At 50.0% G+C, this 22615-nt stretch overlaps 1 protein-coding gene across 1 annotated transcript in view; it reads left to right on the forward strand.

Moving 5' to 3' along the window:
• SLCO2A1 (solute carrier organic anion transporter family member 2A1) overlaps positions 1–22615 on the forward strand; it is an 87772-nt gene that overhangs the window by 53393 nt on the left and 11764 nt on the right. The window contains exons 4-10 of the mRNA XM_032266157.1: positions 11439–11666; positions 12846–12944; positions 14885–15021; positions 17389–17467; positions 17999–18163; positions 19238–19427; positions 21384–21549. Of these exons, the coding sequence (XP_032122048.1) occupies positions 11439–11666; positions 12846–12944; positions 14885–15021; positions 17389–17467; positions 17999–18163; positions 19238–19427; positions 21384–21549 (1064 nt within the window). The remainder of the gene's footprint in view (positions 1–11438; positions 11667–12845; positions 12945–14884; positions 15022–17388; positions 17468–17998; positions 18164–19237; positions 19428–21383; positions 21550–22615) is intronic.

The following is a 22615-nucleotide window of genomic DNA, read 5'->3' on the forward strand; positions in this document are numbered from 1 at the left end:
GTGTGTTCATGTGTCTGTGTGGGGGGGTATGGAGGTGGGGTGGGGTGAGGGGAAGCATGTGTGGTAGGTGGTTGGAGGGAGGAGTGGGCACATGTGCACGGGAGGAGGAGAAGGGTGTGTGTGTCGGTGGGGGGATGGGTGGACCGTCCCAGCAGGAGTTACACAACCTGGCCAGTGGATCTATTTAACCCAAAAAGAAAGAACATAAACAAGAGAGAAAATCACAAAACACATGGGTGTTTTTAATTCAACAGAGAGAAATACAGCCCTGAACAGATGAGCAGAACAAAACTGAATGGGATTTGATGTAGAACATGTTTTAAATGCATGCTGTAGGAAAGAATAGAAATAGACATGGAGAGATGACTTCGGTGAGGAAGGCTGGGGAAAGAGCAAGGCTGGAAACTGGCGGGAGAGCTCCACTCCATCGTGATGGCGGCAGCCTCTCTGAAGGCCTGAGCTGTGACATGAAAGTAGCTGACTGTCAGGCTTTTCTATCGTCCGTCTTGTGGACAAGCCACAACTCCTTGGTTCACCTAGAAACTAGACCCATTGTTCTTCTGCGTCTCTAGCAGAGGCCTGGTGGGGACCTGAGTGTGGCCCCTCAGGCATACCTGGCCGTTTCCCTTGCTCAGGAGTGAAGCTGAGTGACAGGCCTGCTTGGGGGAAGGGTCCAGGAGGCAAGCTGCAGCCTGCTCTGCCAAGAGTCACTTCTCCAGGAAGGCCGGCAGACCGTGTCTGGGCCCACCTACAGCAGGAGGAAGGCCTCCTTGGGAGTTAGTATCCAGTGGGGCAGGAAAGCTGGCTACTGTTCCCGTGGCTTTGGGCCTCCTGGGAACACTGTTGGAGAATGAGGGGCAGCCCCACAGAAACAGGAGAATGTGGTTCAAAGAAACCGTTGATCCTCCCTGCAAGATGCCTTAGCCCCGCAAGCATCCCCAAGGGAGCTGGGGAGGAACTTTCTGCTCTTCCTGCCACACTTAGGAGAGCTGTAGAGCTGGGATACTGACTGCGTGCACAGACACCTCCTGTGGCCCCGAAGCCTTGAAGTGGGAACCACTGGGCCCAACTGGACAGCGTGCTGCCCACCAAGAGGTTGAAAACAACAAGGAGAATTTCTTTCTTTCAGGAACAATAGGGCTTTTCAGGATTGAGAGCTTAGACTGGACACAGTCAGAGAGGATGTGAGGCTCAGAAATCTAAAAGAGGGAAACAGCAAAGAGAAGTCAGTGTGACAGAGGACTGACCCACAAACCAGGACCCAAGGGGGCTGGCTGGTGCTCTGGAATGTTCTGGAAAGCCCCTTCCTGGCCTCTTCTTGGCCTGGGGCTGGAGTGCGGTGAGGTCTGAGCAGAGGAGCTCCATATTCCCTTCTCGTCATCTTGTCCTGATGACATCGGCTTTTGTCTGTCTCATACGTTGTGCTTCTGCAGAAGCATTGGCTACAGAAAGATCTGGTGGCTGATGTATTTGAAAACCGTGGGACTAGACCAGGGGTCAACAGACATTTTCTATAAAGGGACTGGTAGTAAATATGTCAGACTTGTGGACCATAGGTCTGTGCCAAAATTGTTCAGCTCTGCTGCAGCAGCATGAAAGTTTCCCTTTGCGATAGATAAGCAAGTGGGCGTGGCTGTGTCCCCATAAAACATAGTGATAGACACAGGCTGGGAACTGAATGGAGCCCACAGGTTGTGGTTTGCCAATCTCTGGACCAGACAATTTCCTCTGCCAGGCCCACTACTGCTCTCAGGCACCTGGAGCTGACACCAAGGATGAGGGTTGCAAGCCTGCCTGGATGTGGACAGTCATGGTCTGTGTGAGCAGGCCCCGCCTTCTCTCTCATGTCACTCATTTTCTTAGATTTCCCTGAATTCTGTCTTCTTATACTCCACTCTGTCCAGCTTAGGTCAGTCTTCTAGAACGATGCAGAACCAGCCCATCAGTCCCCAGTGGTGGAAGCTGCCATCGCATAGCCCTGGAGCCTTTGCTTCCTGAGCTGCTGGCCTTCACTCACCCCACAAAGTAAGGCTTCCAGCCCTCTGGGGGCCAAGCTTCCCGGGCTCAGTGCGGTGCTGTCAGGGTGGTCTCCGTGGGAAGAAGACAGAGGGAGGCTCCCATCTGAATCTGAGGGTCCTCCTAACAGGCTGGAATTGTGACCTTGTGGTAAAAACACCAGGGACTTGTCCCCATCCATTTTGCCAAGGCAGGTCTCACCCTTCCAACTGCTGACTAGCTGAATTCTTTGAAGCTACAGTCAAGCTTCATATTTTCCCCCCGTAAGAATCGTTCTCCTTGGTTGGAGTCCCTCCTTATAGCCATGGGTCTAATTTTGAATTTTCAGACTTTGGACGGTCTAATCCTCCCGGCTTCACGACATTCACGTCACTCACACATTTGGAAGTAGTTTCCCTCCTTCTCCCAATTCTGTGACAAGTGTTGAGTGGCATACACTTAGGGTGGCTTCATTCTGGGTGACGCTGGCCCACAGGCACCCGAGCTGGGCATGCTTTGCGCCAGTTTTCCCCAAGGACTTCCTAGCCACGTGTCCCGATCTTGTCTAGCAGCATGTCATGACAGGCTTTGTTAAAAGGCTTCTTCCAGTCAAGTAACACCATGTTATGGCTTCCTGTTGGGTCAGGAGCCCCGTTAACAAAGGAAATGAGATTGGTTTGGCAAGACTGGCTTCTGATGAGCTCATGTTGGCTCCGCTAACGGCTTTCTTTTTTTCCTTCGAAGAGCTTCTCATCCGCCTAGTGAATAAATCCGTGAACAGTAAATTCTGCCTCACACCCATAGGGGTGGGGGAGTACTAATTAAGATCACATTTCTTTGAATGTTAAAAGTAAATGGCTCTGAGCTGCATCCTGCTCCCTCAGGTATGTCTTCCTTCCCTCCATCCACTAAAGACCCAGTTCTGATCATGAGGCGAGCCAGGTGCTGTGCCGGAGCGTGTGCTGGGCCAGCGTGTGGGGGGTGGGCAGTGGAACAGAAAGCCCCTGGCCAGCCATATCATGCCCTGCCTTGTTGGGCATGCACAGTGAGCCCACCATCTTGTGCCCAGCTCATTCATAGTACAGCCTCCTCAATACAGGTAGGCATTTTCCCTAGGGCCCCCTCTAGTGCCAAGGTGGCCATATGGGAAGGGACGTCCAGCCTCAGCCTCAGAACTAGTCTTGGAAACCCAGTCTTGAGAGAGGAGCACAGCAGTTCTCCTTCTACTGCCCTGAGTGCCTTTTCCTGCACGGATATGTACTTCTTCAAGCACACTCACTTGCCCTGTGACTACTTTATTACAATCCATCCATTGCTGGTGACCAGCATTGATGTTACTGGTCTCTAGTTTCTGGACCCGGTTTCCAAATTCTTAAAAGCCTGGGAAACATTGCCTGTCTCTAAGCTTCTGCCATTTCCCTTATCTATTTGAGTTTCACACAGTTACCCATCTCTTTGGATGAAAATCTATGTCATTGTATAATCACTATGTCCCAGGTTATAATGTACTCATTATTTTTAATTCTCATAAGAATATTGTAAGATAGGTATGATATCTATTTTGGAGATGAGGATGCTGAGGTTCATTCAGAGAGGCCTCTGACTGTCAAGCAGTAAAGATCTGTCTGGCTTCAAGGTGTGAATTTCTCCACTGCCCCACAATGTGCCCCAGACTGTCAGCGTCATCTCTTTATTTTCTGCTGGGGCAGAAGACTATGTTCTCCTAGTTTCCCAAGATGAAACTCTGAGTACATTTGCCCTTAGGAATCATTTTATAAATGGAGGCTTAGTTTAGTTGGAATAGAACACATGTTCTTACTGGAACATTATGGATTAACTAGGCTTTCTGTTCTACACTGGGAACCCAATCATTTCTGATTTGCAAGCAACCCAATTTACGATCAACTTTGAGATCTCAGGTCATGAATGAGTTTGGGACAGCCTGTTCCAAGCCTGCCGGTGGGTGTTGCCAGAGTTTCAGGAGGAACAGTAGAGTAGCTGAATTTAGGAGGATGAGGAAGTAAGTCCTTCAGAATGGAACACTCTGACTGAGGTTCCAGGAGCGGTGCTGATAGCTTAAGGGCTTGGCACCTTGGCCATGCTTCCAGATAACTCTCTGGAAACACCCCTGCCTTACTGTGTTGTTCTCTTACGGATTGCTTCTGAAGTTTGGGGCTTGCTAAGCTTTTTCCCATTTGACCATACTCACCCACACACTCCCAGATGACAGCCATGTCTCCTTCTGAGCAGGGAGGAAATAGGTGGCTCCTAAGAGCTATGACTTGAAGGAGCCCTCTTCTTTCCTGGCAGAAGTCTCCTCTCTGCTTTACCAATGACGAGAATGACTAGTCAAAGGAAAGCCCCATTTGCCATGGCCTTCTCGTGTTGCTTGATCCTTTTAGGGTCCTCTCCCTGCCCCAGCTCTAGACCTTGGTGCAAAACCCTCTTACTATTCCCTTGACAGCTGGAAGGCTGGCCTCATCCTGGCCATCCCAAGGGGCGAAACATGTGGCCTTGAACATTGGAATGGCTAGACCTTGGCCTGCCCCATCTCTGGGGGTCCTTTTCTAGGGAAGTAGACCTTCCTGGCAGAGACTCCTACATTTCTAAAACTGCTGAGGGTCCAGAATTTAGAACTGAAATTCTGCATATTTAAATGGTGGGGTGAGTCAGAGGGTTGACTCACGTGCTGGTGGGGTGGGGCTGGGGGAGCTGGACGCGGGGTGAGGTCCAGCCTGTTTCTAGTTAGCATTTCACAGCCCTGTGAAAACTAGACTGGCAAAGCCAGGCCTTTGCTGTCCTAAGGGAAAAAGAATGTGCTCTGATGAACTTGAGCCTTCCAAAAGGCTGCCTGGGGGAAGATGAGAAACAGACTGACATTTGGCTAATGAATAGACTCCCTTTCCTCCTTCAGACCCCTCCAAGATAGGGGCAGGTGGCTGTGGCTGGGCAAGCAGGCAGTGGAAGCTGTGGAAAAGGAAAAGGCAGGCATGTTCCTGACCTTACCACAGTATTTGACATGGTGGAAAGGTCAGAGTTAGCAATCTCTAACCTGCTATGCTTCCATAAGTTAAATGGAGTTGCTGTGCTCCAGCCTTTGCTAGAGTGTCTGTGAAATTGACACTTTGAATCAAACTGACAATTGGAATCTTTGCTAGAGTGTAGTGAGAAATTGCTGCTTCTTTCCTAACGTGCACCTGAGCTCCTGAAAAAGGCTGGATCTTTTGCTCCAGGGAGGAGAGGGGTGGAGTGATGCAAAACGAGCCAAGTCCCCTCTCCTGTCTGCCAGGGGCTGTCCATTATCATTGTCACCAGATCAGAGGCAGCCCAGGGGGATGGTCCTCATACAAGGCCTTTTCTTCCCCTTCTTCCTGCCCCTTGAACTCCTATCCCTGTCTTCTTAGTTTTTTTCTTTTTTCTTTAATTTGTATCTTCTTATTTTTATAAAGGAAGAGCTTAATGTTCTAAATTCTAGAAGACTCGGCTGAGCATGGTGGCTCATGCCTGTAACCCCAGCACTTTGGGAGGCTGAGGCAGATGGATCGCCTGATGTCAGGAGTTCGAGACCATCCTGGCCAACATGGTGAAGCCCCGTCTCTACTGAAAATACAAAAATTAGCTGGGCGTGGTGGCGGATGCCTGTAGTCCCAGCTACTTGGAAGGCTGAGGCAGGAGAATCACTTAAACCTGGGAGGGAGAGGTTGCAGTGAGCTGAGATTGAGCCATTGCATGTCAACCTTGGTGACAAGAGGGAAACTCCATCTCAAAAAAGAAAAAAAAATTCTAGAAAACTCTATTCCAACCAGAGTGAGGTAGCCAGGACCACCCACTGCCAAGGCTGTCTCAGGCTTGATTGTCTGGGAAGCCCACACTACATCTGTCTCTGACATTAACACCTGTTCCCGCATAAGGCCAGTTCTATTAGTGGGCCGCTGCTTCTCGGAGAGCACTGACCTTGGGGGTTGCATTTAACTGCATGTATCAGAACTTGGTCTGGGATGTGGGATGGGTTTGGGCCCCATTCAGAGTTGGCGTAAGGAAGAGAGTTCTTTGGAAGATCTTGAATTAATTTGGAATGTAGAATAGGTCAAGAGGAACTCAATAGACTTGGATGTAATTGGGGGCCCATTGATATTTTTAAAGACATATTTTAATAAAGCCAGTTTCTGACATGTAATCTGATATTTTTAAAGTTAGTGGTAACAGTTAAACAATCCCCAGAAAGTTTCACCTCCTGAACACTGCATGAGATGAAACTTCATGAGGATTTTTATGGCCGTGGTACAGCAGGCAACATGCCCTATGAAGACTTAATAAGTCATTCAATGCTTTTACCATCTTTGATGACCATTAAATGTTTTGCAAAAAATGATTTTGCTAGTCAAGTCAGCAACAGTGTTCAAATAAATGTGTATTAAGTAAATTCATAAGAATCAGTAGAATCAAGAACTACTATTCAAAAAACCCACACATTCTCTGGCCCCTTATTTCCCCAGTAATGGTTCTCGTGTCATGCCCCTGCTCTCCTACAGCAGCCTGGCCTTGCGTGTCTGAGCACACACCCTCTGGGCTATGCATTCACCAGCCACCAAGTCTTGCCCCTCATACTATGCACGAGCTGCGTCTTGGTAGAGTCAACTCCCCTCCTTACCTGTCTCAGTTGACAGGGCCTTGCACATTGCTCCTAAACCCTCTAGTGTGTTCATTGCACAGCCCCTCATGATCTTCACTCTTCTGGGGTTTTCCTTAGGATACAATCCAGGCCCCTTCTCATCACGCATGAGCCCTCCCACGACAGCCAGGCCTCATGCTGGAGGGCTTGAATTTGGGCACCAGCTCACTGAATGTACCACCCCCACCCCTGAGCCCCTCCACATGCTGTTTCTCTCCTCCTCACCTCCCCACGCCCCACCCTTATCTTCTATCTATGTCTGTCAATTACTCTCAGTGCAGAGGCCACTTTCTCCAGAAACCCCAGAATGTCCTCTCCTACATCACTGGATCTGCTGCCTCTCTTATATGCTTCCTGGCACCCTGTTCCAGCTTAACATATCCTGGGCAATATTTTTTAATTATACTTTAAGTTCTGGGGTACATGTGCAGAATGTGCAGGTTTGTTACCTAGTTATACACATGCCTTGGTGGTTTGCTGCATCCACCACCCCATCAACTACATTAGATATTTCTCCTACTACTGTGCCTCCCCTAGCCTCCCGTCCCTCAACAGGCCCCAGTGTGTGATGTTCCCCTCCCTGTGTCCATGTGTTCTCATTGTTCATCTCCCACTTATGAGTGAGAACATGCAGTGTTTGGTTTTTTGTTCTTGTGTTAGTTTGCTGAGAATGATGGTTTCCAGCTTCATCCATGTCTTTGCAAAGGACATGAACTCATCCTTTTTTATGGCTGTAGTATTCCATGGTGTATATGTGCCACATTTTCTTTATCCGGCCTAACATTGATGGGCGTTTGGGTTGGTTCCAAGTCTTTGCTATTGTGAAGAGTGCTGGGCAATATTTTTAAATTGTGGCAAAATATATATAACATAAAGTTTACTTTTTAACCACTTTTAAGTGTGTAGTTCAGTGGCATTACGTACATTCACAATGTTGTACAACCATCATCTTCACCAACCCCTAGAACTTTTTCCTCTTCTCAAACTGAAATTCTGTATCTGTTAAACATTAACTCTTCATTCCCTTCTCCCCCAGTCCCTGGCAAGCAGCATTCTACTTTCTGTTTCTACATATTTGACTTCTTAGATCCCTCATCTCAGTGAAATCACATAGCATTTGTACCTGGTGTATTTTACTTAGCATAATGTACTGAAGGCTCATCTGTGCTGTAGCATGTTTCAGGATTCTCTTCCTTTTTACAGCTATATAATATTCCATTGCATATACTACCTTTTGTTTACCCAGTCATCTGTTGATGAGTATTTGGGCTGTTTCTACCTTTGGCTATCAGGAATATAGTGCTCTGAATATGGGGGTACGAATAACTCTTTAAGTCCTTGCTTTCAATTTTGGGGAGTATATACTCAGAAGTGAAATTGCCAGATCACTTGATGATTCTATTTTTATTTATTTATTTTTTAGAGACAAGGTCTCACTGTTACCCAGGCAGTGGTGCGATCTCGGCTCACTGCAGCCTCTGCCTCCTGGGTTCAAGCCAGTCTTTCACCTCAGCCTCCCAAGTAGCCGGGTCTATAGGCACGCATCCCCATGCCCAGCTAATTTTTTATATTTTTAGCAGAGACAGGGTTTTGCCATGTTACCCAGGCTGGTCTTGAGCTCCTGGGCTTAAGTTATCCGCCCACCTGGGACTCGCAAAGTACTGGGATTACAGGCACAAGTCGCCACGCCCGGTGTTGATGATTCTATTTTTAAGTCTTTGAGGAACCACCCTTCTGCTTCCTACACTGGCTACACCATTTTACATTCTCATTAGCTATGCACAGGGTTCTAATTTCTCCACACCCTTGCCAACACTCATTTTCTGGTTTTTTTTTTTTTGATAATAGCCATCCTGATGGGTATGAAATGATACCTCGTTGTAGTTTTGAATTGATAAAGCAATATTATGGTTGCCTTTTTGATGCTCTGGGTACCACAGTGGACCAAAGGGTTTGTTCGGGCAGTGCCTGTGCCTCTCAGTCACGCCCACATTTCCCACCCAAGCAGAGTGCCCACCCACAGTCACTATCAACCAAATAACTGAGTGACTGAAGAATGAATGAAACTGGGTCCAGGTCTTTTTCAGGACTCCACGTTCTCCTTTTCCCCTGTGAAGCAGGCATTACCCACACTGCGGCTGAAGGGACAGCCGCTCAGATGTAGGCATGGTCCTTCAGTGGCTGAACTGGGAACAGAGGCTGATTCTTTGCATCATTTTCCAAGTACTGTGATTTGCTTTAAACTGTGCTCCCTTATAACTTAGACTCGGCCCTGCCACCCCGCAGCCTATGAGACATGTCACAGAGAGCCACTGTCATACCGAGGAGAATGGTTCAGCCAGGCACACTTGTGAATGACAGCAACCTGAGGTTTTAGGGAACTCAGACTTTGTTCATTCTTCATACACGATATACCCAAGATTTTCTTGAATATTCAGAAAGAAACACCCACTTGGAATGTGGCAGCAGCCCTTTTATTTATGGATGCAAAGTATATGTTGGTCCTTCATAAATGCATCAGTTTGGTCAAAGTTGGCACAGAGAAGTTAGCAGAGAAGTGTGCATGTTGATTTCTTTGAGTGACTGCATAGCTGTGTTGAGTCAGTTGGCCGTGCCAGGTCAGGGGGGTTTGTATAAGTGCTTGAATACTTCTCAAGCTGAGCAGCTGGCTTAGCTCTCTTTCCCCCACATTCCTATTTGGTCTTGCAAAGAGTGTGGGGCCCTGTTACCTGTCCCTCACTAACTGCAAAGACCAGCATAGCCCATGCAAGAAAACCCTCATCCACCTGGGACAGCAGCCCTGGGTGTCCTGCTTGGTTGCTGCACTGGGGGAGAGATCAGTGAGCCCAACACTCTGCCCACCAGATCCCCCAGCATCCTCTCACCCTCTGCTGTGCTTGGTCCTCCCTGGAATCCTCTGAGACCTTTCAAAGTCAAAATCACCAACATAGGGAGCCACGAACTTGGTTGCTTTACTTCAAAAAACTTGGTTGCTTTACTTGGTAAAAACTTGGTTGCTTTACTTCAAAAGTACCATGTGTTCATTTCAGACAAATTACAAAATAAATGAGGCAAATAAAAAAAGATCAGCACAATCTCATCACCCAGAGAGAGCCATCATCTTCTAGAGGTTTCCTCTGCATACTCAAGTAGTCCACAAAAGTTTTATAAATTAGGGAACATACTCTTCTCCAAACCACTAGTTACTATTTTTTGATTCTAACAAGCTGTTACAGCTGTCTTTCCAAGTAAATAAGGCTATACTTTCACCCTAATTCTGAAAGGTTGCATATTATGTCACCATGTGGTCAGGGCACTCTATTTGAATTCTGCATTGAATTCAGGATAATGAACATGGAGTGAGGACAGGGAGGAACAGAGGGACCCTGACCACAGTCCCTGGCAGCTTGCCTGGATGCTTCCTTCCATGAACACAACAGTGAAGGTCTAGATGACCCTGACCAAACAGACGCCTTGGCTTCCTTTGCTTTTCCTGAGACAGGCTTCCCTGACTGCTGGGGGAGCTCCCATGACAGCAACTTTCAAATGTGTCCTGCATAGGCACCACTGTAGAGGGCAGACCACAGTGGGGCCAGGCTGGACGAGGCGTGTGCATCTGGGGAGAGGGGAAAGGGCAGTGAAAAGCACAGGCCCCTCTCCCCAGCGCCACCATCCAGGGCAGCCCTGAGCCCAACAGCACTGGGCAGAGTCCAGTGTGAGGAGCAGGGCTAGTCTACACTGCTCGGTTTTCCTCTCGGTGGGACTGAAACTCACCTAGCTCAGGACAGCACAGGTGAGAATTAAACTGAATCCCCTTAGTGTTGAGTGAGTGAGATCGGTGATGTCAGCAGTTTCCACTGGCCTGAATGAGACGGGAAAAAGGGATCTCACGGAAACGAGCCCTCAAGGACCCCCAAGGCCTTGGAGAACTGGCAGTGCTGATTGCTTAGCGTGGACCAAATTAAAAACAGAGGCATGAAAGCGGCGGCCCAGCCTGGCAAGGCCATAGCCATAGGAACCGTAGTGCCCACAGGCCTCACCCAGGGTGTCTGGGACCCTCACTGAAGGGCCTCAAGAAGCAGCGTCAGCTCCAACATTTGTAATATAAGAGGTTGAACTAGAAAGTCTTAAAGCCCCCCAGCATCAGAAGTTCTGGAGCTTCCCAGGAATGATAAGGGTATTAAATGTCTTTGGCAGTAGGTCTTCCAGTGTGACTTGATGCTGGGCTAAGAAGTGACAGCTCTGGGAGTCACAAGCAGGGATGCATCCCAGGCTATAGGTGACACCATCCCGGTAGAACAGAATGACCTCTGTCCTGCTGAAGAGAACCCTAGGGGCCCAGCACCCCAGGGTGAACACAGGGTGCTGGAGGCCAGCGGGCCTGGGCTTTGACCTGGGATCCCCCTGTTCCAGCTGGGTGCCCCTTTCCTCCATGGATGAAGGTACTGACCTCTCCGTGCTCAGCTCCTCACCAGTGCCCATGGAGAAGAAGGCATGGACACTCCTGAGACGAAGATTCCTCTCTACCTGAGAACAGCAGCTCCTGGGGCTGGGGAGTCCACACTCCACCACTCTCACCTTTGTTTCTAGAGTCCCTTCTGCTGGCCACACAGAAGGACGTGGTCCTCAGGGACCGTGTCCTGTTTGCTAGCACAGCCTCTGGCTGGTGTTGGTCCTTCCCCAAAGGGCCTGGGAGAAAGGCCGGGTTTGGGGGCTGGTGGTGGAACCATGGGGTCTGGGTGGTGGAGACCAGCAAGCACTCTCATTGCAGGAAACAACAGCCGCTTGCAGGCCGAGCTCTGCCAGAAGCATTGGCAGGACCTGCCTCCCAGTAAGTGCCACAGCACCACCCAGAACCCCCAGAAGGAAACCAGCAGCATGTGGGGCCTGATGGTGGTTGCCCAGCTGCTGGCTGGCATCGGAACAGTGCCTATTCAGCCATTTGGGATCTCCTATGTGGACGACTTCTCAGAGCCCAGCAACTCGCCCCTGTACATCTGTGAGTCGCCAGCTTGAAGAGGGCTGTGGGGAGGGGTGAGGTCCTGATGTAGCACTTGCTGAGGCCCTGGGGGACTAAACTGAGGTCTGACCCTCTTTGCTAACAACCCAGCAAATGAGTTCAGAGGCCTGGGATCAGACAGACTTGGTTTGAACATCAGCTCCATTGTCTGCTGTGTGATCCGAAGCAAGTGGCAGAACCTCAGGGCTCCAGTTTCTCACCTCTGGGATGCGGCTGATATTATCTGTGCACTGGACGGCTGTGGGGTACATGAGATGGCATATGTAACCACTTAGCTGGTATTGGGCACTGGATAGACCCTAAACCAACAGCAGCGACTGTTGCTGTCTAGTCCTCCAGGCACAGGCTAGGACACACATGTCTTCACTGAAGCATCCACTTAGGGGCAGGTCTCAAAGAAGCCCATGCAAAGCAGATAGCAGATGACCATGTGAGTGTCCAAATCCTTCCCTTAGAACAAGCCACTTTGGGCCAGGTGCGGTGGTTCATACCTGTAATCCCAGCACTTTGGGAGGCTGAGGCAGGTGATCACCTGAGGTTGGGAGTTTGAGACCAGCCTGACCAACACGGAGAAACCCCGTCTCTACTGAAAATACAAAATTAGCCAAGTGTAGTGGTGCATACCTACAGTCCCAGCTACTCAGGAGGCTGAGGCAGGAGAATCACCTGAACTCAGGAGGCAGAGGTTGTGGTGAGCCAAGATTGTGCCATTGCACTCCAGCCTGGGCAACAAGAGCAAAACTCCATGTAAAAAACAAAAACAAAACAAAACAAAACAAACCCTGAGCATCCTCAGGGCTATACTCCAGACCAGACAGACCACACTCACAGGCTCTGTGGCACCACAAGCTCCTCCTAGGGCCCCCAGCATCGTACCCACAGGGAGCATCACCTGGCATTTTTAAATACCTTAAGCCCATTTCCTTCCTGGCAGGCAGGTCTCTTTGGAAGTTGGCTGAAGGTAGAAATAGCCTTGGTTCTCTATGTCTTGGGATCGTGAGTGGTTTTGGCCTTGTTGGTAGGAGATGCCATAGGTGTGGGCCTCCGGCTTGGGAACAGATAGAGTGACATCTCAAGACTCCCCCTCAGCTTGGGAGCCCAGGGCTGCCAAACTCTTTCCATTTCTCTTAGCCTCCTTCCCCTTACTTCTATTTCCAGCCATCTTATTTGCCATCTCTGTGTTTGGACCGGCTTTTGGGTACCTGCTGGGCTCCGTCATGCTGCAGATCTTTGTGGACTATGGCAGGGTCAACACAGGTGAGTGTGTGCAGAGGACACCCATTCCCATCCCCAGCTCAGTGATGCAGCCCCACCCCAGTCCCCTCATCCAATCAGGGCAGAGAATGAAGCTTCGGCTCCTGATGCGCTCTGCCACCTCCTCACTTGCTCACTCATCTCTGCAGTCCCTGGGACAGCCAGGAGCAAACAGTGTGTGCCTCCTCTCTTGGGGTCCATGCTGGCCTCTGTGGGGAACAAGCTGCTGAGGCAAACTCACTTTCTGTCCTTAAGAAGTTTGCAGACCTAGGGCAGGGCCTCAGGTATTGCCACTACAGCTGCCCATCTTGGTGGTAGCATCAAAAGTATTTCTACAGCTCTTTGATTCTAAGATGTTGCTGGTTCTTTTTGCAAAAAAAGATTTAATAAGAGCTCTTTTAAGGAAAAAAAGAAACATCATGTAAAATATACACATGGATGATGACTCACATCCAGAGGGTATAACATGATTTTTGACTGTGTGGGCACTGGGATGGGACTGCCTCGGTCTCATCCTGGCTCCACCTCTTACTAGGCAAGTGATCTTAGGCAAGTAACTTTGTCTTTCTGTGCCTCGGTTTCCTCATCTGTAAAATGGAGATAATGGTAGTAAAATCAAGTTGTAAAGATCAGAAAAAGCCTGATGTATATTAAGAAGTCAACAGGTATGAGTTTGTATTCTTCAACAAGTGGTAGGGATGAGAAGACATAGTCCCCAGACACTGGCATAAGTTCTGAGTTAGCCATTCAGGGAGCCAGCCCAGGATGAATCCAGCAATGGCTTCCTGCCTTTGTCAGTGTGTCTCGCAATACCCAGTCTCTCACAAGGCAGGGAAGAACAGCACCATGACAGAGGGAGTGCTGCAGGGTGGTGAGTGTGGGGAGCTTGTGGGTGGGATGTGAAGTTCCAGCTTGGCTGAAGGTGTGGCTGAAAGGCAGGACTGAGCCAGACCCCAGGAAGAGCAGGCCCACCAGTGCCCTCCACACAGGTCAGGTCACAGAGATCTGGCAGGTGCTAGCGGCAACCATGCTGTTAGAGCCTCAACTCCTGTCCCCAGGACTGTCAGACCGCAGTGCCATCTGCATGGTGTCATTTGGCTGTACTTCAAATGAAAGTGGAAGCCAGGGCGGGTCTTATGCCTCAGAATCAAGCCATCTCTGTCCTTTTGCTGGCACTTCCTGAATTGGTTCCTGGCTCTTGGTTGCCCAAAGAGAACAGCAACTGAGCACCCACTACACTCAGGGCAGTGCCCAGGGATGCCTGTCATGATTTGACTGAACCGTTCTGCCACCTTCTCCTTCCCTTTATGCCTAGATAGTTTCTTCACACAGAGAAACACAATGGCAGTCTTTTACTTGTGTGCAGAATTGCCAGGCAGCCCACACAGCTGATGGTTGTTTTTTTAGGTTTAGGCTGTAGAGTTTAAAGGTTAAGAGGGCAGGTTTGCGTACCAGAAAGATAGATTTGAAATTGACCAATGAAATGGCACATATTAGCCTTAACCTGAGGCAAGAGACTTAACCCTGTCTATCCTTAGTTTCTTGACTGGTGAGAGGTGGACAGACTTGGTAGGAGAACCCAGTAGAAAACAGATGGAAAGCATGTGGTCTAGGCTCTGCCCCATGGTGTGCCCTTGTGAGAGTCAGCTCCCTTCTTCACTACTCCTGCCATGGGCTGGGAATTGAGTAAGGAGCTGAAGGTACCGCTTCCTCCCACCTGGGGATTTTCTGATGCCCTGCTTCATGTGCAGTGCCCTTGGTCCTCTGGGAAGACCAGGAGCTGGGAGAGGGAACATTGTTTTGACCAAAAATCTAGCTCATGGCTTGCCTCTTCTCCATTGAGGGAAGAAAATCAGTAAAACTCCCCTTGATCAGAGGTTCTATTTCCAGTAAGGTGAGATCATGCATTCAACAAACACTTGTGCCCTTTGGTTTCTCTTCAGCTGCGGTTAACTTGATCCCAGGTGACCCCCGATGGATTGGAGCCTGGTGGCTAGGCCTGCTCATTTCTTCAGCCCTCTTGGTTCTCACCTCTTTCCCCTTTTTTTTCTTCCCTCGAGCAATGCCCAGAGGAGCAAAGGTAAGGTTCCAAGAGCCCATGATTCTACCTATTAGAGTTTAAGAAAGGGATGTGGGGGTAAAAAATAAATAGAGGTAAAAAGCTGCAGCATGTTAAGCAAATTCAGGGTGAAATCTAAACAAATTTCATGATGGAGGACTTCTCGGAGGCTTTGAGAGATGAGGGTACTGGTGAATTTCCAAAAGTTGGTATATCTTCCATGTTCCCCTACCATGTTAGCATCTCAAGGATCAGGAGACCTGCAGGGAACAGTTGGGAAACACTGAGTCTATCTAAATTGAGCTAAAGAAGTAAGAGCCAATAAAAGCCAAGTCTGTGACCTGCTACAGTCAACTTTTACATTTAATAGGGCTATCAATATTTCAGCCTGAAGGACTGAGTAGGAAGGGATTCCTAGCGTTGAATAGTATGAGGGTGGCTGAGATTGGAGTGCATTTTGAGCAGGGGTATTTTGAGCAGATCTTCTAAGCATCTTCCAGTCATACCTGCTGGGGAAAGGAATCAGGGAAGGACGAGAATGAAAGCAAGGATGAGAACGGAGAGCAAGGAAGAGAAGTCTGGGTAGAGGCTTGATGTTAAGTTGAAGGGTCTAAAGCTTGTTCTAATTCCATGATGTTCTGGGGCACTGCAGTAACCAGGTGGCTACTCAGGTGGCAATATGGCAGCTAGGTTGAGGTTGGGGGTAGGGAAAGAATGGAGGCCAGAGATCTGAAGAGGCCAGTGCAGTGGCCGGGTGAGAGTTGGGGAATGCAGCAGTGGTTGCTGGAGAGCTGGGACAGGGCAAAGATAAGGATGGACATTCCTAGGGTGGATGCCCAGAAGGGCTCAGCAGTGGGCTGGCTTGGATGAGAAGGAGGAGATAAAGTTTATGCCTAGGCTCCAAGCCACAAAATAGAGCTCAATGTTTGTCCATGAGGTATATTAAATCTAGGCCCAGCTGTGGGAAGAGGGGCAGGGGTGAGAGGACCTCAGCTTGTCTTGGGAAAGAATTTCAGAGGTTGGCAGCACATCATGCAGGTGCTGGGGTCAGGCAGACCTGGGTTTGAATGCAGTTCTGCTATTTATAAACCAGCTGACGTGGCCGGGTATGTAATCTCACCCTTTAGGAGGCCAAGGCAGGAGAATTGCTTAAGTCCAGATTGAGATTGGTGGGTAGGGAAGGAATGAAGGCATTCAAGACCAGCCTGGGCAACATAGTGAGACCTCCATCTCTACAAAAAAAAAATTATTTTAAAAACTTAGCTGGGTGTTGTTTTGAGTGCATATAGTCCCACCTACTTGGGAGACTGAGATGGGAGGATCACTTGAGCCCAGGAGTTCAAAGCTGCAGTGAGCTATGATTGTACCACTGCACACCAGCCTGGGTGACAGAGTGAGACCCTGCCTTGAAAGAAAGAAAGAAAGGAAGGAAGGAAGGAAGGAAGGAAGGAAGGAAGGAAGGAAGGAAGGAAGGAAAAGGAAGGAAAAGGAAGGGAAAGGAAGGGAAAGGAAGGAGAAAGAAAGGAAAAGAAAAGAATTTAAAAATCAATAACCTAGCTGAGTGATCTTCGCCAACTTTCTTTTTTCCTAAGCTTCCTCTTCTTTACGGTGCTCCAGCCAATTAGAGTAACGATATGGGAAGGAGTTGTGAGGAATGAGACAAAGCACATGAACACTGGGCACAGGGCCCAGCAGTGAGTAAGCTCTCAGTGAATGGGAGAGCCTATTCCTGGCGATGATGAGTTCCCGGCAGGATCCTAACGCTGTCAGAGCCCAGGGGCCTGAACAGCAACTGAAAGGCAGTTCAGAGCTGCAGGGCCTTAGGCTGAAGCTGACAAGGTCAGATGAGGAAGGAAGTTTCCCTGGGGTAGTATACCACGAAAGTGCAGGTAAAGGTTTAGGACAGAGCCTTGAGCAACACTCACCTTTGGGCTCAGGAGGGAGCAAGAATCCCAAAGAGGAGATAGAAAGGGGGAGGAGGGTGGGGCTGGAAACAGATGGCCTTCTATACCAGAGTGTGCCAGAAGCCAATGTCCCCTGGAATCTGAGGATAGAGGAGAAGTACCATGACAGATGGGGATGAGGGGTGGGGTCCAGGAAGACACCTTTGGCATCAGTCATGGGAAAGTTAGATATGAAATAATATGTTCACAGGTATTGTGGGAGGCATTGGCATAGATGTGTTCTGATTGTTGGCCAAAATACCAGGCTCACAGAAATGCAGGTGTTGTTTACTTCAAGAGAGCATTCTCTGGATGCCCTCCCATGCCACACACCTGGGGCAGCTCACCTCTGCCCAGTCCTGAGCCTCCAGAAACTTAAGGGCCCCAGGGAAGGGTGGCTGCAGTGAGCCTGGGCCATGAACCCTCATCCCTTTTACTGTCTTAGAGGGCTCCTGCCGCAGCAGATGAAGCAAGGAAGTTGGAGGAGGCCAAGTCAAGAGGCTCCCTGTTGGACTTCATTAAACGTAACTGACCCTACAGCCTGGGGTGGGCTGGCTGAGTGCGGGCGAGGGGTTAGCGGCCAGGGGGACCCCAGCCCCTGTGGTGTTGTGTGTGGTAAGAGGCAGTAGGAACAGATGGCCTGTAACTGGCCCAGCCCCTAGGTGTGCCTGCAGCCCAGGGGTTCTGCCAGGAATCCTGGTGACCACTACGTCGCAGGTACCAAGAGACCCAAATTCAACTGGGTCAGTCCCCCACCCCCACCCCGCAGTCTGGCCCCACGTTCTTCTCCCTCTTCCCCTCTTGTGGAGGTGGCAGGCATGTGAGGAGACTGTTTCCAGTGCTAGTCCTATTTCTATCTGCCCGACACCGGGTGTCTTTAGGCACTGTGAGCCTGTGAGCCTGTGGCTGTGTGTCCCTAGATTGGTCACAGGACATCCTGGGGCTCAGATTCTACCCCAAGGAAGAAAAGATAGTTGCTCAGAAGGAGGGGGCAGGCAGGGGTGCCCCGTGCTGGCTGCCACAGAAGCCAGCCCTTGACAGTGGTCTGTTCACAGGGTTTCCCCGCATCTTTCTGAGGCTCCTGATGAACCCGCTCTTCGTGCTGGTGGTCCTGGCCCAGTGCACCTTCTCCTCCGTCATTGCTGGCCTCTCCACCTTCCTCAACAAGTTTCTGGAGAAGCAGTATGGAACCTCAGCGGCCTACGCCAACTTCCTCATTGGTAAGCCCAGAGGGTGCTGCAGGGGCCGGGCGGCAGGCACTCCAACCACCCATCCAGGGATGGGCGCAGGCCAGACCGGACACAGGCAGGAGCCGGAGGACTGCCCGAGAGAAAGAATTTTAAGGACAGTTTTCCTGGTTGGCAATCTAGAAAATTCTTGGCAGATTTCTGACTGACTCCCATCCTTTCAGGCAGGAGTGGGTGGAGGCTGGGGGCTGCCTTCTTCTCCATCAAGTGGCTGGAAGTCTGACAGCTTCCCAAAGGCCCTGACATCATCAGGGACAAAACAGGAAAGAGGGAAGGTTGAATTTGAGGTCAGACAGAATGCCTCCTGGGTTTTCTCTTTTTCCCCAGGGACCTGAATGTATTTGCTTTGGTTAGAGAGCATGTGGTCCAGTGGGTCTCAACCCAGGCTGCACCAGAGGCTTCTCTGGAGAGCTTTACAAAACACAGACGCCCAGCCCTACCCCAGGTCAATGAAACCAGAATCTCTGGAGGTGGGGTCCAGCATTAGTATTTTTTCAGCTGTGTTGAGAACTACAGATGTGGTCCCACCAAGTACCCTAGGAAATCACTGGGTCCAACCCACAGGTGAGTTTAACCATACGGAGCTGGCAAGGTGATCAGTGCATGAGTTTTGAGGGTGATTCCCCTGCACCCCCTGGATGGTCCTCGGCTCTGACTTTATGCCTCTGGCCTTCCATCTCTAACTGGTACATAGGGGTCCTCACTCTTGTGTTGCTAACCCCAGGTGGTTGCAGTGAGGATGCAGAGAGGCCCTAAGGAATCAAAGGTACTTAATAAATGCATATACAACCCACATCTCTTAAGCTGCAAGAACCCCACTTCTGTGTTCTTTGTCTAGGCAAGGCAATCCTGTCTCATATATTTCTCTAGATGTGCCTGGTAAACAGTAAGTGCTCACTTAATGTCAGCTATTACTATTATAATTTCACATGCCAAATGTTCCTTCCTGAAGCCATGCTTCCTTCTCGGTGATCCAGCTCAGTGTTTGCAGCCCACACGCAGTCCCAGGCCCATGCACCTGGGTCACCTCCTTCTCTCCACCTACAGGTGCTGTGAACCTCCCTGCTGCAGCCCTGGGGATGCTGTTTGGAGGAATCCTGATGAAGCGCTTCGTTTTCTCTCTGCAATCCATTCCCCGTGTAGCCACCACCATCATCACCATCTCCATGATCCTCTGTGTTCCTCTGTTCTTCATGGGGTGCTCCACCCAGACTGTGGCTGAAGTCTATCCCCCTAGGTAATGGGAATGAGGCCCTCTGCTAAGGCCAGGGTCTAAATCTGGCTGTTATACATCTTCCTTCCTTCTTCCTCAACTGTCTTCTCTGCTGTACACTTTTTTTTTTTTTTTTTGGTCACAGAGTCTCGCTCTGTTGCCCAGGCTAGAGTGCAGTGGTGCAATCTTGGCTCACTGCAAGCTCCACCTCCCAGGTTCAAGCGATTCTCCCAGGTTCAAACGATTCTCATGTCTCAGCCTCCTGAGTAGCTGGAATTACAGGTGTGCACCACCACAACTGGCCAATTTTTGTATTTTTAGTTGAGGCGGGGTTTCACCATGTTGGCCAGGCTGGTCATGACCTCCTGACCTCAAGTGGTCTGCCTGCCTCGGCCTACCAGAGTGCTGAGATTACAGGCGTGAGCCACCACGACTGGCCCACTTTTGTTCTGATCTCTCATGTGGCAACTTAGAAAATCAGGTCTTGAATGGTATGCTGCATTATGAGAAGAGATCAAAGGCTCCTACTGGGCCTCCAGCAATCAGGGTTAGAGTTCTGTTTCCTTAAGAAGCACCAAAAACCAATCTGTTTGATTCCAGGATGGATTTGTAGAGCTGTGAGCCACAGGAACCAGGAAATAAGTTATGTTTAGCATCAGTTCTGTGCTGGCTAGAATTACAGTTTCATTGAGCTGCTGAAGAGAGATGAAAGGAGACTTGAAAAGATGTGGAGGAGAATAATGAGAGTGATGGCAGACTTGAAAAATTAGGGCAGGTGAGGAGGAGGGCAGGTGAAGTCTGCCTGTTGGTGTGCAGACAGCAATACCGGTCACAGTGTTAACTGGCTTTATGTTCAGGAAGAGCTTCAGAGCCCTGTGAGGGGGAGGATGCCAAGCAAGCAGCATTTTCATTATTTTTTCCTGGGTGCCACCTGGGGGCTTTCCTTTTAGACTTTGCCTAACGTAGTTGCAGCACTCGGAGACGCCGTACTTTCAGCCTTGGTGTTTTCTCTATTTTTTCTTTGAGATGACCTCCTCTGTCTTGGTGGGTGAAGGAGAGAAGGGGTTTGAGGGAAGGGAGGGTTGCTCGGGGTGGGGAGCCCACCCTGGTCTGTCCCGCACTTCTGCAGGCTGACTGTGGATTGAGAAAAGCTGAGAAGCCTTTGGGCCTTCTGGCTACGTCCACTGGGAGTTTAGCACATGGCTTTGTCATCAGATAGGCCTGGACTCTAAACCAGTGCTCCATACTCGTTGGAGAAAGTTACTTACCTCATCTAAGCTTTGGTTTTCTAATCCACAAAAGGCGAGTTATTCACTGTAGGCTCATTGCGATGACTGTGTGTGTAAAACCCCGGGCAGGTGCCTGGCACATGAGATGAACTCCCATTCGTATCATTATACTAGTGAAATATCTCGACAGTGGTCTGTCAGCCCCTTTTCCAACCCTCCCTGAAGAAGGTCATGAATATCAGATATGGGGGGACAGTGGGAACCCTGAGATCGAGTGACATCCATTTGGTTGAAGCTCAAGGGGTTGGAGTAACCTGGGCAAGGTCTACAGTAAGCCAGGAGACAGACAGCAAACTAAAGCCTGGGTTGCCTCAGTGGTCCCAGCCACTGTTTTCAGGCTGAAGCAGAGGGAAGGTGAATATTGTCTGTGACCTGCCCTTTCTGGTTGGTTGGTTGGTTGTCTTGATGCCTACTGTGATAGGGGATTCACCAGCCAGGACTTCCCAGTGCATAATTGGCAGGTTTGGGCTCCGAGTGGCAGAAGACATGGAGAGATGCCGTGACCACTAAACAGTGGCAAATTCACTGTTGGCTCCACCAGGCACAATTCAGATCCCAGAGGGGCGCTGGCCCAAAATAAATAGAGATGCACAGACACACTCACCAGGCCAGGAACTCACACTGGGCTGGAGTGGAGGGTTCTTCTTTGGTCTTGCTTTGTTTGACTCCCCGTTTCCTCTTTTGCTGGCAGCACATCAAGTTCTGTACATCGGCAGCCTCCTGCCTGCCGCAGGGACTGCTCGTGCCCAGATTCTATCTTCCACCCGGTCTGTGGGGACAATGGAATCGAGTACCTCTCCCCTTGCCACGCCGGCTGCAGCAACATCAACATGAGCTCTGCAACCTCCAAGCAAGTGGTAAGGGCAGCCAGGGTCCAGAGGCAAGAGCCTTGTAGGGTCTCGGAGCTCAGTGCATTGCCCTCAAAGACTGCTCCTCGGCTCCAGGATAGGCGGGGCTCCATACACACTCATTACCAGCATCCTGGCCTCCTCTGAGCCACATCCAACCTCTCTCTACCTCCCTACCCTGGGGACATGACCAGATGCTGACAGCCTACAGTCAATTAAAGACTGGCTGATGTCCAACAAATTCACATACTTGAGCCTAGCAATGCTCAGAGCAGAAACCAGTCAAAACACTCCTTCAGCTAAGGCCTTTGAGCTCCATTCTAGGGATCCTCATGGGCATCTCTGGGTCCTGCAGGCTGGCCATGGTCCAGATAAATCGAGGGCAGAGGGCTTCTGTGACACGGACCTGGAAGGGTAGAGCCAGAAACAGTAGCTGAGGGCATTTGGTTCAGCCCCTCAGCTCCCAGGTGTAGCCACTTGACTGGCCTGAAGTCATGGAGCTATTTAGGGCAGAACCCCCGGTGCTGCCTCAGTCTGGGGCACTTCTGTTCAATGCCATGTATCTCCTGGCCACCAGCCTTCCACTTGGGCAACCTCCATTCACTGGACTTGCTTGGCAGAATAAAGCCCATTTCTCTGTGGCTCCAGACCTCCTAGGATCAGCCAGCAGCAAACCGACTTGAGTCATTTGTTTGGTTATTCAATAAACAGGGAACACTGGGCACAGCTGTAAGTGCTGAGGATGTGAGGGTGAACCCATCCGACAAGGTCCCTGTTCTCATGGCGTGTGCATTCTATCAAATAAATACACACGATAATTCTAGAAGGACAGAGAGTTCCCAGGAGCCTCCCGGAGGGGGTGACATTAGAACTGAACAACCAGAAGAACAGAATTCGATGCACACTCCAGATAAATGGAACAGCAAGTGCAAGTCCCGAGGGCATGAGTGTACTGGGCATGCTGCAGGAAAGAAGAGAAAAGGCCAGGCTTGGTGCCGCAGGAGGAGTGTCACACCCAGCTAGCCAGGGAGCAGCCAGGGGCCGGAGCTGGGCAGGCCAGGCCTAGGAACTGCTG

Source organism: Sapajus apella, unplaced genomic scaffold, assembly GCF_009761245.1.
Source record: "Sapajus apella isolate SASKATOON/1434 unplaced genomic scaffold, GSC_monkey_1.0 scaffold4, whole genome shotgun sequence".
Taxonomy (NCBI): domain Eukaryota; kingdom Metazoa; phylum Chordata; class Mammalia; order Primates; family Cebidae; genus Sapajus; species Sapajus apella.